General features: G+C 50.0%; 1 protein-coding gene across 8 annotated transcripts in view; it reads left to right on the top strand.

The window, feature by feature from the left end:
- The first annotated feature begins 1,900 nt into the window (after positions 1-1,900).
- Positions 1,901-16,132, top strand: part of DNAH6 (dynein axonemal heavy chain 6) — a 220,717-nt gene continuing 206,485 nt past the window's right edge. For 5 of the 8 annotated variants that reach the window (XM_030566696.1, XM_030566695.1, XM_030566694.1 and 2 more), the window contains exons 1-8: positions 1,906-1,963; positions 8,299-8,550; positions 9,728-9,919; positions 10,743-11,002; positions 13,000-13,267; positions 13,511-13,645; positions 13,734-13,857; positions 15,859-16,003. In XM_030566696.1, the coding sequence (XP_030422556.1) occupies positions 8,305-8,550; positions 9,728-9,919; positions 10,743-11,002; positions 13,000-13,267; positions 13,511-13,645; positions 13,734-13,857; positions 15,859-16,003 (1,370 nt within the window). In that variant the 5' untranslated portion in view covers positions 1,906-1,963; positions 8,299-8,304. Of the gene's footprint in view, positions 1,964-7,281; positions 7,400-8,298; positions 8,551-9,727; positions 9,920-10,742; positions 11,003-12,999; positions 13,268-13,510; positions 13,646-13,733; positions 13,858-15,858; positions 16,004-16,132 lie in introns of all 8 variants that reach the window. The other 3 variants (XM_030566691.1, XM_030566692.1, XM_030566697.1) reach the window with 3 other exon arrangements.

The raw sequence follows: 16,132 nt of genomic DNA, 5'->3' as shown, positions 1-16,132 counted from the left end.
ACTCAGAAGGAAATGAATTATTAATGTGCAATATTTGGCCATTGATTTCTTTTGAATGTAGGCTAGACCCACTCCCCCACATCTTGTGAGTGAAATCTACACATTAAGTTTATCTGCTAAAAATTCCAAACATTTCCCCCCATTTCCATTTTAAAGTCCTTTGGAGAGAATGGAACCACATGTGCTCTGGATTCCATCCTGACCAGCAGCAGGAGTCAGGCTGGTTGTTTCCCCCGTGAGACTGACTTAAGAGACCCTGGCTTCCCACTCCCAACATGACAAGAAGCTCCTTCCACTCTGCTCTCTTACCACCCAATCCCAGTCCTATTGATTTCCATGAAAAAGAATACATTTTCTTTTCATAAATAGAGATGTTTACACACGTGGCTATTTGTTTTGTTTTTAGGTTGAGTGGTCCAGGAATGCATATCAATGGAATCACACCGGTGCCAAACACAGCCTGTCTGAGAACTGTAATTCTATAATTACACCCTCAGGGATGCTCCAGGCCTCCATCTTGTATTCTATAATATACGAATTTCTGCAACTAGCAAGCAAAACACCTCTAATCTCTGCTCCCTCCCCCGCAGCAACAATTGAGGCAGAGATGTGGGGTCCATGTCCTCTTGGCCTATGTTAGTACCTCCTGACTGTTGGTTTGGATCTCAGCCAGGAAGCCATCTGGATGCAGGATGTCTTTGGCCTCCTGATGCTGCAGGGCTAAAATCCTCCTTTCCTCCACAGAGCACATGGGAAGGAGTGTGACCGCTGGTCCCACTGAGGCCAGCTTCAGAATAACAAACCTTCAGCCAAATCCTCCCCAGCCCCCGCCGTTAGACTGAAGAAATAAGGAGAATGGGAAATTTCTTTGGGGATTCTTGTGCTAAATTAATCTATTTAATGTTTACAAAACAGCATTTTAAAAAATCACCTTTGCAGGCGACTTCGTTGTGTTCATTTGGATTGGGTGAATTTGTCGCTTTCTTTCTTGTAGCCAACAAAACTCTCCCCCAGGAAAGCAAAGGGGGTCCCGTCAGCCATGTGTTCTGCGCAGGCCCGGAGTGTGGACTGGGCTCAGGGTCGTGCTTAGCCACGGGGCCAGGGCTTCCTAACGGTGCGGCCAGGAGCCGAGTGCGATTTTCAAAATCCCCTAAGCAGAGTGGGCAGCGACTGCACCCGGGCACGTCTGAAAATCCCACTGGCTCCAACTTCAGGGCCTGAAGGTCTTGAACGCCCGGCCCGGCTCCAGCAGCCCCCACGCGCTGGGGGGCCCAGGGCTGCGGAGATCCCACTGCCTCGGAGCGGCCCCTGCTGCTAGCCGGGGTACCTAGCCTGTATGCAAATGAGCTACGTAATAGAGTCCCACTGTGTCTATTGCTTGTATGTACCTGATGCAACAAAACGATGTAGAATCCCCCTCAGACTGTCGGGGTGAGATTATTTTCTTCTGAATGTTCAGTTAAAAGCTTGAAACATCAGAATCCATTTGGAATGTGCAATAACTCACCTGTGAGAAAACAGTTCGGGATCTGCCAATGTAGAATCACCATTGACTTAAATGGGAAGGTCCCGTGGATAAGCGGAGCCTAAAGCTATCCACGGTCCCTTTGGTCTGCACTCTTGGTGTATTGCAATAGAAGGGCTGGAGCGATACATGTATCCATTGATGTAAGTAAGCACGGGGCTCGTGCTCTGGGGTGCAAGTCTCACCCCGCCTTACGCCAATACAGGCCTCGGTCAGGTCAATCAGCGGCTCGGAGCCCCGCGCGCGCGGCAGCAGGTGGTTGGACTCGCGCCAGCGCGCGGCGGGCGGCCCCATTGGTTGAGGCGAGCCGGCTGCCGTTACCGTGGAGACCATTCGCCCCGCCCTGGGCTGCGCGGGGGTAGCTGGGGCTGAGGCGTTGGAGCTGTTGCCAGGCGACAGGGCGCTCGCGGGGACTGGAGCCGCGAGTCTGGGCAGAGAGTGAGTGAAAGGCCGCCTCCCGGCGCGAGCGGCTGGGACCCCCCGCATCCTCCTCCTTGCGTCCCCCCGCCCGGGACCCCCGCGTCCCCCCCGCCCCGGGCCGCCCCTGCACATGCCGCCCGGGACCCACCCTGCATCTCCCCGCCCGGGACCCCCCCTGCATCTCCCGCCCGGGACCCCCGCGTCCCCCCCGCCCCGGGCCCCCCCTGCACATGCCGCCCGGGACCCCCCCGCACCCCCAGCCCGGGACCCCTCTGCATCCCCACCTGGGACCTCCCCGGACCCCCCTGCATTCCCCCACCTGGGACCCCCCTGCATCTCCGCCCCGGACTCCCCTGTATCCCCCCAGCCGGGACCCCCTGTATACCCCTGCCCGGGACCTCCCCGGATCCCCCTGCATCTCCCCGCCCCGGGCCCCCCCGCAGCCCCCGCCCGGGACCCCTCTGCATCCCCCACCTGCGACCTCCCCGGCCCCCCCCTGCATCCTCCCGCCCGGGACCCCCCCTGCATCCTCCCGCCCGGGACCTCCCCGGACCCCCCCCTGCATCCCCCCTCCCGGGACCCCCCCCTGCATCCCCCCACCCGGGACCCCTCTGCATCCCCCCGCCCCAGATCCCTCTGCATCTCCCAGCCGAGACCTCCCTGGACCCCCCCCCGGCATCTTCCCGCCTGGGACCCCCCTGCATTCCCCTGCCCGGGACCCCTTTGCATCCCCCCACCTGCGACCTCCCCGGACCCCCCCTGCATCCTCCCGCCCGGGACCCCCCCTGCATCCTCCTGCCCGGGACCTCCCCGGACCCCCCCATGCATACCCCCCTCCCGGGACCCCCCCCTGCATCCCCCCACCCGGGACCCCTCTGCATCCCCCCCGCCCCAGATCCCTCTGCAGCTCCCAGCCGAGACCTCCCTGGACCCCCCCCCGGCGATTCTTCCCGCCTGGGACCCCCCCTGCATTCCCCTGCCCGGGACCCCTTTGCATCCCCCACACCTGGGACCTCCCCAGACCCCCCCTGCAACCCCCCACCTGGGACCCTCCTGCATCTCCCGCCCCGGACCCCCCTGTATCCCCCCCCCGGGACCCCCTGTATACCCCTGCCCGGACCTCCTGGACTCCTCCCTGCATCCCCCCCGCCCGGGACCCCCCCTGCATCTCCCGCCTGGGACCACCCCGCCTGGGACTCCCTTGTATCTCCCGCCTGCCCCGGACCATCCCCCTGTATCTCCTGCCTGCCTCGGACCACGCCCCCCGTAATACCCCCCCCAGCCGGGACCTCCCCGGACCTCCCCCTGCATCCCCCTACCCCGGACCTCTCCCGCATCTCCCGCCCCGGGCCCCCCCCCCCCGTATCCCCCCGCATCTCCCCGCTCCGGACCCCTCCTGCATCTCCCACCCGCCCCGGACCATCCCCATGAACTCCCCCCCCTGGCCGGGACCTCCCTGGACCCCCCCTGCATCCCTCCGCCTGGGACCCCCCTGCATCTCCCGCCCGCCCAGGATCCCGCTGCATCTCCTGCCCGCCCAGGACCCGCTGCATCTCCCGCCTGCCCCGGACCACCACCCCTGTATCGCCCCCCGGCTGGGACCTCTCCCCGGACCCCCCCATGCATCCCTCCGCCCCTGCATCTCCTACTTGGACACCCCTGCATCCCTTCGCCTGCCCCGAACAACTCCCCGTCCTCCCCCCCCCCGCCCCGGACCCCCCCTGCATCCCCACCACCCCGGACCACCCCCCCTGTATCTCCCCTGCCCACCCCGGACCATGCCCCCCGTATTGCCCCATGGCCGGACCTCCCCAGACCCCCCTGCCCCGGACCCCTCCTGCATCTCCCGCCCTGGGCCCCCCTCTATGCCCCCGCATCTCCCCGCCCTGGACCCCTCCTGTATCTCTCCCGCTCGCCCCGGACCATCCCCCTGTATCGCCCCCCGGCTAGGACCCCCCCGGAACCCTCCTTGCATCCCTCCGCCCCGGACCCCCCCTGCATCTCCCACCCGGGACTCCCCTGCATCCCCCGCCCCCGCCCCGAACAACCCTCTGGCTCTCCCCCCAGGCTGGGACCAGTCCCCGGACCCCTCCCCCCGCATCCCTCCGCCCCGGACCCCACCTGCATCTCCTCCCTAGGGACCCCCCTGCATCTCCCACCCCCCCGGACCCCCCCATATCCCTCCATGCATCCCCTTGCCCCCGGCCCCCCCTGCCTCTCCCCGCCCGCCCCGGCCCCCACTGCATCTCCCTGCCAGGACCCCCCGCCCTGCATTCCCTGGCCGGTACCCCTCCCCTCATCTCCTGCCCACCCTGGAACTCTCCCCTGCATCCCTCTGCCGACCTGGTCCCCCCCTTGCGTCCCCAGACTCCCCCCCCCGCATCGCTGAGCCTGGGACCACCTCCTACATCTCTCGACCCGGGACCCCCCTGCATCCCCCCGCTTGCCCCGACCCCCCCCGTTTCCCTTCCCAGCTGGGATCTCCCATATCCCCCCCACCCAGGACTCCCCCTGCCATTCCCTGCCTGCCCCCCCATATCCCTACACCCCTCCTGGACCACCACACCCCATCTCGCCGCCCGGGACATCCCCGGACCCTCCCTCGCATCTCCCCGCCTGAGACCCCCCCACACTCCCCACCCCTAGCCAGAACCTCCACGGGCCCCCCCACATGCCTCCATCTGGGACCCCCTGCATCTCCCGCCCGCCCCAGACACACACACCCATATCCCCCGACCCAGGACCCTACCTGCATCCCTCACCCCCTCACTGGGACCCTCCTGCATTTGTCCACTTGCCCCAGATCCTCCCACCCCCCGACCGGGACTCCACCTGCATCCCCCTGGCCCCTGACCAGGACCTCACCTGCATCCCCCCAACCGGGTCCCCCCCACATCTCCCTGGCCCCCGACCGGGACCTCCCGGGATGCCTCCTGCATCCCCTGGCCAGGACACAACTATATCCTCCCGTCCCCCCACTGGGACCCCCCCACATCCCCTCTGCCAGGACCCCCCTACATCCTCCTGCCTCCTGGCCGGGACCCCTCTGCATACCCTCGGTCCCCAACCAGGACAACCCGGAAACTCCCCTGCATCCCTGTGGTCCCCGACTGGGACCCCCCCCGCATCCCCCCACCCAGGAAGTCCCTGCATCCCCCCACTTCCTGCCAGGGACCCCCCCTGCATCTCCCTGGGCCATGACTGGGACCCCCCCTGCATCCCACTGGCCCCTGACCGGGACCTCCCGGGATGCTCCCTGTATCCCCTGGCTGGGACAGCCCTATATCCTCCTGCCCTCCGGCTAGGACCACCTCTGCATCTCCCCTGGCCGGGACCCCCCCGGCCCCCAGCACCCCCTACACCCCCCCAACCGGACTCCTCTGTATTCCCCAGCCAGGACCCCGCCCCACATTCCCCCACTGGGACCATCCTGGGACACCTCCTGCATCCCCTTGGCCAGGCCCCCCTACAGCCTCCTGCCCCTTGGCTGGGACCCCCCTGCATACTCCCGCTCCCCAACTGGGACCTCCTGGAATCCTCCCTTCCAGTAACTCCCTATATCCCCCTGTGAGGAACTCCCCACCCTGCATTCCCCTGGGCCCTGACCAGGACCCCCCTGGGATGCCCCCTGCATTCCCTGGACGGGACCCCCCCCGCATTCTGCTGACCCCTGACCGGGATCTCCCGAGACGCCCCCTGCATCCCTCAGCCAGGGACACTCCTATATCCTCCTGCCCCCTGGCTGGGACCCCCTCCTGCATCTCCCCTGGTGGGGACCCCCTGCTGCATCCCCTCGGTCAGGACCCCCTACATCCTCGTGCCACCTAGCCAGGACCCCCCTTGTATTTCCCCTGTCTGGGACCTGCCTGCATATCCCTGGTCCCCAACCAGGGGCCCCCCGGTACCGCGTGCATCCCCCCGACCGGGATCCCCTTGCATACTCCTGGTCCCTAACCAGGGGCCCCTGGGATGCCCTATGCATCCCCCTGGCCCCTCACCGGCACTCCACCTGCATCCCCCTGGGCCTCGACCGGGACCTCCCGGGATACCCCCTGCAATCCCCTGACCGGGACCCCCCCTGCATTCCCCTGGCCCTCCGACTGGGACTCCCTCTGCATTCTCTGGCTGGAACCCTCACCTGCATCCCCCACCCAGTTGAAGTAGCAAAACAATATTTGGGGACTTGCTGGGTTATTTCCTAGAGGAGAAGAAATGGATTATATGAAGCAGGTATTGCTTTGGTGCAAACCTGTGTATTTATAAAGAATGTACATAAAGTCCAATTTTTCTGACCACACTAGGAACAAACAATAGCAGGGAGTTTCCTTGCTTACAGTTTCCAAGCCTGCCTCTCTAACAAGTCCTGTGCCCCCAGGAGCTCTGAGCTTCCTCTGAGGGTTTCTCTCACAGCTGTTTCTCTCATTGTCTGCTGGCTTTCTGCCTCTCACTCACACACAGCTCTTGTCAAACAATCCACCATGTGCCGCTGTGGATTCACCAGTCTCAGGGAAACCCCTCACACCGTGCAGCTTAGCCTTACTCAGCTTCTCCATGCAGCTCGTTGGGCAGTAGCTCCTATTGACTCCCGCTATTTTACACTATAAATGATCTTAGTTGCTCCTCCCATTTAGCATGAAAGAAGGGTGGTTAGTACACCCATCAATTTCAACCAGGTCTTTGATTCATGGAAGCCATTAACACCTTCTTCCAGCATAGCATCATTATTATTACTGGTATAATGCTACAGGTGTGCATGGTGCTTCATTTGTGTAATCCCCATACCAGGTTGATGGTGAATCCTGCATTTCAAGAGTATCATACCTTCCCTCTTCCTCCTCTGCTCTATCTGAACAAAGGAGAGAAGTTTCCAGTACTTGCAGAAGAGAAAGTTAAGGTGGAATTCCTGGCTTCTTGTTTTGCTGCAGCTATTCCCAGAAGATGAACAGCTGCCACTCTTAATACAGTTCTCCTTAATGAGAGCTAATGTATTGGGGGGGGGGGGGGGACTTTCCCACCACTACTAGAGGTAAAGAATTTTAATTTTTTCCAAGATAGGACATCTCTTGTTATAGTGAAACTGATTGATAAATTGCTATGTATTTCTCCTGAAAGGTAATAGTGCAGAATTGAAATCTGACTCTTCTTCTCCCTTAACTTTTAAAATAAATGTGTAGGGTTGCCAGTTCTTGTGCTGTCTCCACTCTGGTAAAATCCATGCAAAACAGAACAATTTGAATTTGCGTAGTCCTGGGGTTCTTAACTGTGTTATATTTACAGTACCGAAACTGTAGACACTTTTCTCTTTCCACCTCATTTCTTTTGCGTCCATATTTCAGATGTCTTGAAGCTGGCTAAGTGGAGTGCTGGAAGTGGGACAAAGGCTGTGGTCTGAGGGAGCGAAAAGAATGCTGTTTGCTTTATACTGTTCTCCTCACACCTCCATGGAACTGACAGGTGGGGGAGGAGGTAACGCCAAAAAACGTAGTGCCCCTGAATGCACAGAGCCCTGCAAATCTTTGGATATCTGCTTTATATCTGCAGACCATGTTTGTGGGTTGCAGATCAGATGTGGATATAAATTTTGTCTCTGCACAGGGCTCTATGAATGCATTCCAGCTCTATTCAGTTCCCTCCGGGCTCTTGGCAGCCACAGCTCCTGCTGCAAGGGAGTTAGAGTGAGCTAATATCAATTAGCTACCCCTGATGACTCATTAATTTATTTATGTAATCCGTGCTGAGGTTTGGGTAGGAGGGAAATATCATGTTGCCATGGCCTCAGTCTTGTTCCTCCTCTTGTCCAACACCTCCCCAACATTAGATCCTAATATCTGTGGACCTGCCAAGGGTGGTCTTCTGGTGGACCAGGAGATAAATAATGTGGGCGTGGCAGTCTGCCCTTCAACCCCCCTGCCCTTCATCTTCTTGAGGAGGAGAGGGGAAGCTCTTAATAGTTACATAATTTAAGTAGAATAATTCCAAGAGTCCTATACAAATGTATCTGGCTGATAAAGAAGAGGAAAGATTTGGAGAGGAAGAAAATTGTAAAATTAGAGGTACATGTAGCCCCTCGACTTTCTAACAACTCTCCCTTTTCCTCCTGAAACGATTGGCCATGTCTTTCAGCTAAACACATTCCCAAAATGCTTTGACGCTCACTCACTGCTGTTGTATGTAATGTAACAACCAAGTTACTGTCTGCCCTATTATTTTAATATGGTTTGTTGCAATCATTTTTCTTTTTGCTTTGAGATAGTTGGTTAATATCTGGGCATTTTAAATTCTACAACAAAATGGATGTAGATTTGTAATAACCTCCTTTGTTTTACTTTAAAAATTATGTATTTCATTGTTAGGTAACTATGTCTAAGAAGTTGTCGTTGCCTTCTTTAACTACATCAGCATCCACTGTAAATGGCAGAAACAATGAATATACAAGTGCAGAACTTCCTGCTTCGATCACTAATACTAGTAAGCTGAGGGAAAGACTAGTTTGTGTGGCTCCAAAACAGATAGCAGCAAATCCTCAAGGTCTTAAATTCATACATAGCACAAAATCGCAAGAAAGAACAAGAAAGAGACAGCAAGCCATAAAACTGGAACCTTTGGTATGTTTAAGAGAAATATGATTTTTAAACTGATCTGTAAATGGGAGCTATTATATTTACAGTATAATAAAATTTTGTCCCCCAGTCATTAACTGTAGTAAGATGTATATACCAATTCTTCTAAAAAACTAGAAATGCAGGGCCAGATCCTCAGCTGATGCAAACTGTTGTAGCTTAACGGAAGTCACTGGCACCATAGTGATTTACACCAGCTGAGGATCTGGCCTGCTGTTTTTCATATATGTAATATTAAGTAATACATGAAAGCACAACAGCTTTCTTTAGTGTGTTTTTTTAAAGAACATCTTCAACTAATTAAAATGCTGATTAGCAAAGGTATTTTCAGTCCAAGTTTATATACTGAGAGGAAGAACCAGAACACCAGAAAAATCTGATTTCCACAGTCACCATTTGGTGTTGCAGGCAGAGGAACATTGTGACATCATCACTCACTCACTCCAGTTCAATTGCATACTTTAACCCCATTGTTTGAGTCAGCAAATGAAACTGCAGGTCAGGACTAAGGTGCTTTGACTGAGTTGGTGGGCACAGGGGGCTCAGGACTGGAATAGCAGGTCTGCTCTATAAATTGAATAGGCATGAGGCTGCAGATTTGTTTCCTGGCTCCCTCCACATTATACCTGGCTCAGGCAAGATCATTGACATTTACCCAGTCAACAGTTCTAGTTCATCGTAACAGTGTCCATTTGGGGCTGCAATGAAACTCTTCTGCCTACAGCAGGAAACGGGCCGTCAAGGAGAGAGATGACCAAGACAGGCAACAGTTTTAGGGTTAGGGTTTAAAGGTACGGTTAGGGATACTGGAGAATGTGAATGCTGGTTGACTAAGTTATATCTCATGTCACAGTGGTACTTCTGAGGCTCCTCTGCCTGCAGCACCAAATTGTTACTGTCAATTGATCTGAATTTGATAAAACAATGAAGAAGAGGAGTGGTTTAGGCGAATTAACAGTATATTTTAGCTTTAGTGTCAGTATCCTGTAACATTGTACATTCAGGGAGAGAAACTACTTTCCTGCCATTCCTACCACCTGCCAGCTCAGCAGCAAAACATGCAACTCTCTGATATAAGACTATGCAATTTTACTTTTGTATTCCTTTCCTTCAAATTAATAATAACTTCCTCTATTTTTTGTATTTTTTTCCCTCCCCGAAGCCTGTGCTAAAGGTATATCAGCATCATAAACAGCCTGAATACATATATCAAAAGAACAGAGAGCGTTTATTAGCTTGTGGATTACTACAGCCTTCTCCCTCAGCTGATAAAAGAAAATGGTCTGCTTCCATGGAACCGATGGCATCCTATGCTCCTTTAGCTGAGCTTCCAGAGCATGTAAGAGAAAAGAAGGTATTGAATAGCGACCTTAATCATTAACTGTTATGGACCCCCACTCCTGAACTTCCCCTTCTGTTGAAATCAATGGAGTTTCTGTGTAAGGAAGGAGTGCAGCCTTTTAACATGAGATAATTGCTTTGGCCCAGATTGATCCTTTCAGAGAGGAGAGACAAGTTTTCCTTTGAAGGGGCTGAGACCTTGTGGAGTTTGAAAAGGTGAAGGCTCCGAACCCCACAGGTCTCCAGGGATGACACTTCTGCTCTTCCCTCCCCCATCCCCTTCCAGAACCTACAAAGATAGGAGTCGCCTGCCTTTAGCCATGGAAATCTGTCTGACCCACAAGGAGCGGTGTGATGGAGCTTGGCCAGTCCCATGTTATGTCTCCACAGCCCTTCATTGTACTTTTGAGATTACCTGAAAACTCAAGAAAGAGTGATCACTTTTGGCCAGTCTTCATCAGGATGAAAAGAACCGGTATATAGATCAGTACTAGTAAGGCAGAGACAGCAAACTCTGACACAGGCTTTAACCATGAGAAAAAATACTTGTATTCCTTTTGTTCATGGCTTTGCCTTACAAGCATCTTTATTGAGAGCTATATCTGACAATAGTCTGTATATTCCTTTTCTTAATGGATTGCTTCCTTCTTTTCTTGCCCCCCCCCGCCAGATTCATTTCCCTGGGCTCTGATTTTATATTTAAATATTAATTTTGCAATTGCTAGTAGCCTTGAATTGAGAAAGCTATAAAGGACATTCTTATGACATAAGGATATCTTGCCATGTCTGATGTATTTTTTCTGTAAACTGATATCTAATTTTGCTTTTATTTTAAGGTACAGCAGCAAAGCTCCAGTAAGGTACTAACTCCTACTCCTCCCAAACAGCTGCGTACTGCTCTAAAGCCAAGTGCCTGTAAACCTTCCACCTCTCCATCTTCTTATGTTTTTAATGAACCAGAAGATGTCATTAAAGCTAACATTACAGATCCTCTGAAAATCATTAAAATAATATGTGAAAACAAAAATCTTGGATTCCTGTACATGACTCCAGCAGTTCCTAAGTCATCCATTAAATACGATACTTTTAATTTGAAGTGAGTTATTTTTTTCAAGTTGTTTATTCAGATTATGCATCAAAACCTATTGTTGAAGTTTATAACAAGCAGTGTTGATGTAGTATACATCTACTTGTTAATGGTTGCTAATTGTCTTGTGCTATATTTTCCTCTTTCTAATTCTTTAAAAATAGTTAATATTGGAACTGTTACTTTTTAAGAAAGTTGCTTCATATTAATATGACTATAATTGGATATAAAGAGGAAGTTGGACTATATTCTTTAGAGGTTATCAATATAGCATGAAGAGTGTTAGATAAAGAGATGAGCACCTGTTTCAGGAGTGTTATCAAGCACAAGGCCAAGAAGTGCACATCTTAATGATAATCTGGCTGTAGAGTATGAGTGATGTGTTGGTCCAGATTCTCAGCTGTTGTAAATTGGTATGTACCTGCTGAGGATCTAGTCCTTTATCTGGTACCAGTAATATGGCAGATACAAGGAAACCATTAAGGATAAGAACAGCCATCTTGCCACAAATAGTATCTCCTGTTAATCACAGAGAGGGTACTTCCTCCAGTAAAGCTAATAAAGACACCATGAGTTGGAAGAAATTTCAAGAGGTGCCAGATCATCTGACTAAAGGCAGAAAGTTTGAGACAAACAAGCAAAACAGAGTCAGAAGGAGATAGATAAAACAATAGAGGAGAAAGTTGGGTCAAACTGCTGTGCTAATAGTAATATTTAATTTCTGGATTCTTTGGCTCCTTGTGCTAATGTTACTATGGAGTAGGGTGACCAGATGTCCTGATTTTATAGGGACAGTCCCGATATTTGAAGCTTTTTCTTATATAGAAGCCTATTATCCTACACCCCCGTCCTGATTTTTTACACTTGCTGTCTGGTCACCCTACTATGGAGGCAGGCCACTGTACCTCAGGTGTGATGAGAGAGCTTTATATTACTCTGCAGAATTCCTTTTGGCTGATTTTAAAGAATGCTATTGAAAAACTTGGAAAAAGAGTCATGTGCAGTTCTTCTCAGTAGGATAGTGGCTGTGATGCTGAATCTGAACTGAAACATTGATGGATTGCCCTTTAATACTCTGGTCTGAAACTAAAAGATGCTGCAACATCTCTAACCTTTCACCAGAAGTTGGAAATTTAAAAAAAACAAAGAACTCACTAACCTGTGTGCTGCCTAGAGAATTGATGCTAAATTAAGCAAACGTTCTAATTCCTGTTTCAGATCTCTGAATCCACAGAATTCTGAGCATGTAAGAATGTACTGAACACAATGTCCATGTGACAAAATCATCTTGGGGCCATATCAAAACATGTCCAGACCAATTGGCAACATTTGTGTAACTCTTTAGATGCCATACTCACTGTTGACCTAGGTCTTGGACCATCCATCCCATAAATAAATGCATCGTGGGTGTGCATTGAAAATATGATGTTACTGTGGCATTCACAATGTTGCTGAGGCCTTTCTGTGAGGAAATGAACGTCTCTTGAGTAATGAGTGAATGATGTTGCACTGTTAGTGGCTAAATGATCACTGGGCTTGGGAAAAGACTAGAGTTAAAGCTGGAGACTACAGAGCTTGCTATCCAGCCAAGCCTCTAGGGCATAATTTATCTCCCACTACATAGGTGGGATTGTGGAGGATGAAATCGACCTCCCTTGTCAGTCTGAAGGCAGATTACAAGGCTGCAGACTAGACGATTTATGGCTACTTTTCCAGGACTTGGTCCTGCAAGGTTTTGAGCATGATTTTCCAATACAGAAAAGCACTTTCGTATGCACTTATTTTAAGCATGTGCATAGCCCCATTAAAGTAAAAGGGACTATTTAGTTGATCAAAGTTAAGGTCCCATGCTGATTAGTGATGTCATAAGTGCTGCAGCTTGTGGCACAATGCAGTCACAAAGCCATCTTAATGGGCCTACCTCCTTAGTTTTTTTTAATAGATTTTGCTGGAGATCAGTGAATTCATTTGTATCCTATTAAAATCAGCTTTGCATTTATTTTTAGAATTGTAAGCTATGACTGCATCAACAAAAATGACTACTACACCATTAGCCAGAAAGCAGTTATCCACACATGTGATGGAGAAGTTGAATTCATGCAGCTAGATCGCTGGGAGCAGGAATATCTGTATCACAAAACATTTACTAAGATTCCCATATTTGCTATCTTTTGCAAACTGAAGTCATTTACGGAGTGGAGGAAGAATGTCCGTGCCAAGAAAATCAGTGCGTGCCGTAAAGCTTTGCAGGAGAACTTGTTCATCGTTAATGCTGTACGTATTTGCTAATGATGATATTTCTGAAGGAAGGAGAAAGCTAATGTCATTGCTAAAACGAGTGCGTCCTGTCAAATGGAGTTCTGGCCTAACGTATTTTCAACCAGTCGGAATCCTGTACTGTGTTACCAAACATAAAATCGGATACTAATGTGATTTTCAAAAAGTTGTAAATCTAAGACTTAGTTTGGATTTTAATTTGTAAGTATCTCTTGATAAACTATTCTTATTCTTTATCAGTCCTTGCGGCCTGCAGTGCTTAACGTTCAAGAAATGTGTTACCGAATCAGTGATATGGGGCTTTGTCGTATTGAGAGAGGTTACACGTACACCCTGGAGGAATTTAGAAGCACTCAGTTCAAACAACTGGATGAGGTGAACTGTTTTCATTGGTTCCAAGTTCCTTACATGTTCTTTTAGAGATTAGGTTTACATGGTTCTTTATACGTACTATCATTTTCAGGTGGCAAGCCGTCTAGCAGAGTTCAGGGAGCTAGCGAAAGAAGTTGTTAGAAGTGCTTGTCGAACTGCCCTGCTTGAATTTGGATTTACTCCTGATGATTATTTTTATGGATCAGTCAGTGCAGGTATGAAAAGAAACTAAACATTTAGGAAATGACTGCAGGACATGTGGATCTTTATTGTTCATTTTGTCCTATATGCCAGACCACTGAACCTTTTCTTGAATGAGTCTAGTATTTTCCCCTTAATCTGGTAGGCACGGTGTTACAATTTTGAATATTTGTTCTATTGTGGAAAAGGTGCATCTTTTAGGATTCTCTTCTTCCATGTCTATTTATAGTCCATTTGATAATAAATAATGTCTAACAATTCCCATAAGAGGCCACCTCAAAATTTATAATGTTAGCATCCAGCTTTGATTGTTTGGGTTAAGCCTCCATAAACAATTGAACTTGCGTTCTGCTCAAAATGAGGAGAACCACGGGCTCATTCTGATCTCCAGTGCCAGGAAGTTCTATAGCTAAACCTTAACCCTGTGAGCCTGAGTTGGCTGATTTTGGCCAGCCACGGCCGTGCCACAGGTCTTTTGTTCCAGTGTAGATATACCCTGGGTGCGCTGTACTACTGAAATATATGCTTAATTGTAGCATGTGAGTAGTCCCATTGAAGTCAGTGGGGCTATGGATATGCTTAAATACATTACTGGATTGGGGCCTAAATAAAGAAGAGAACCTTAACAATCAGTCATATACATATTTTCAAATGTGGCCTCCATTAGATCCAAGAAGAGTGCATGTAAACTGATAAAGATGCACTCAGGATTGTAATTAATAGCCTCATATAAGTTTTAAACCCCAATGTGTGGGTAATTTTTAAAAAAGCAAGAACTATTTTAAAAGGACTACTTGTTTAAATGCAATGCATATTGCCAAAACCTCAGCTGATGCAAATCAGTGTAGCTCCATTGGCTCCACAGCATTATACTGGTTTACACCAGTTAAGGATCTTGCCTGTACTATAAAATATTTTTTGTAAAAAAGTTTTGTTTACTTGTCTATAATGTATATATTTTAAATTATTTAATTAGAAAAGAATAAGAGGTCTGAAGTACATGTTGAAATGCTCTTCATTTGCTGCTGCTGACATTTCTACTTCAGGATGTTTAAGGGATGTTCTGTGGTTTATCACTGTAAGGTTTTAAATGTAGTAGTGGGGTATGGCAGTTTATTGGAGCTCCTTGCTATCTTCTGCTCCTCATTACTTCTGGAGCTGCTTGGGCCCAGTTATCACAGAGCTACCCAGAAATCTGCAGTGTACATTTAAATATTTATGTTCACTATACCTTGTTTCAGTTACCTAAACTGATGGAATTGGGGGAGAAATGCAGGTTTCCAGTAGCCAGTGTAGATGTCCTTGGCCTCTAAAGGGTCATTTGAGATCCATGTGGATATTTGAGGATCTACCCCAGGGGTTCTCAACCTTTTTCTTTCTGAGCCTCCTCCCCACTCCCCTAGTACGCATAAAAACTCCACAGCCCACCTGTGCCACAACAACTGGTTTTCTGCATATAAAAGCCAGGGTCCTTGTTAAGGGGTAGCAAGCAGGGCAATTGTCCAAGGCCCCACACCACAGGGGGCACCACAAAGCTAAATTGCTCAGGCTTCTGCTTCAGTCCAAGGTGGAAGGGCTCAGGCCTCTAGGCTTCAACTCCATGCGGCATGGCTTCAGCTTTCTGTCCTGGGCCCCAGCGAGTCTAAAGCTGGTCCTGCTTGCCAGCCCCCCTGAAACCTGCTTGCAGTCCCCCCGAGGGCCCTGGACCCATGGTTGAGAACCACTGATCTACAGGGTTTGGGAACTGAGCTCTCTGCTTTCTCTGCAGGGGTTGGTATGAAGGAGGATTTCCTATGAACCCTTCCATCAGGGAATTTCTGCACCGTTTCCCTAGTGGAGTTTCTTGGGTACTGTGCTGTATTTTTCCTTTCCCTCCCAAAAAAATGCCCTTTGCTTTTGACTCAACTCAGACTGATTTGTTTTAGAGAGAGTTTTATGTAACTATAGAATTTTCAGTTAACATGCTATTTTACTTGCAATATTTTCATTAATGTGTTTGCATATCTTCCATACAGAACAGGTCACTATGGTAACTGGATTAGCTGCTTCAAGTTTCCTGGTTATTCCTCGTTATGAAAGAGAACTTTATGGAGAAACAGCTGACAAAATGACCTACACAGAACAGGCCAACAAAAGGTCTCATTGTAGAAGGTTAACATGGTTAGTGTCTGGTGTTTGTAGCAAAAGTTGTTCTTATGATTTCTTCTCACATAATCTCATAATAGTTAAAATTATACAATGCAGTGTTCCTTACAAACAATGCATTAGTATATGTTGGACTGATCATAA

The sequence above is a fragment of the Gopherus evgoodei genome, chromosome 6 (genome assembly GCF_007399415.2).
Source record: "Gopherus evgoodei ecotype Sinaloan lineage chromosome 6, rGopEvg1_v1.p, whole genome shotgun sequence".
Lineage (NCBI taxonomy): Eukaryota > Metazoa > Chordata > Testudines > Testudinidae > Gopherus > Gopherus evgoodei.
The sequence above is the reverse complement of the archived record's forward strand: the minus strand, read 5'-3'. Positions and strand labels throughout refer to the sequence as shown.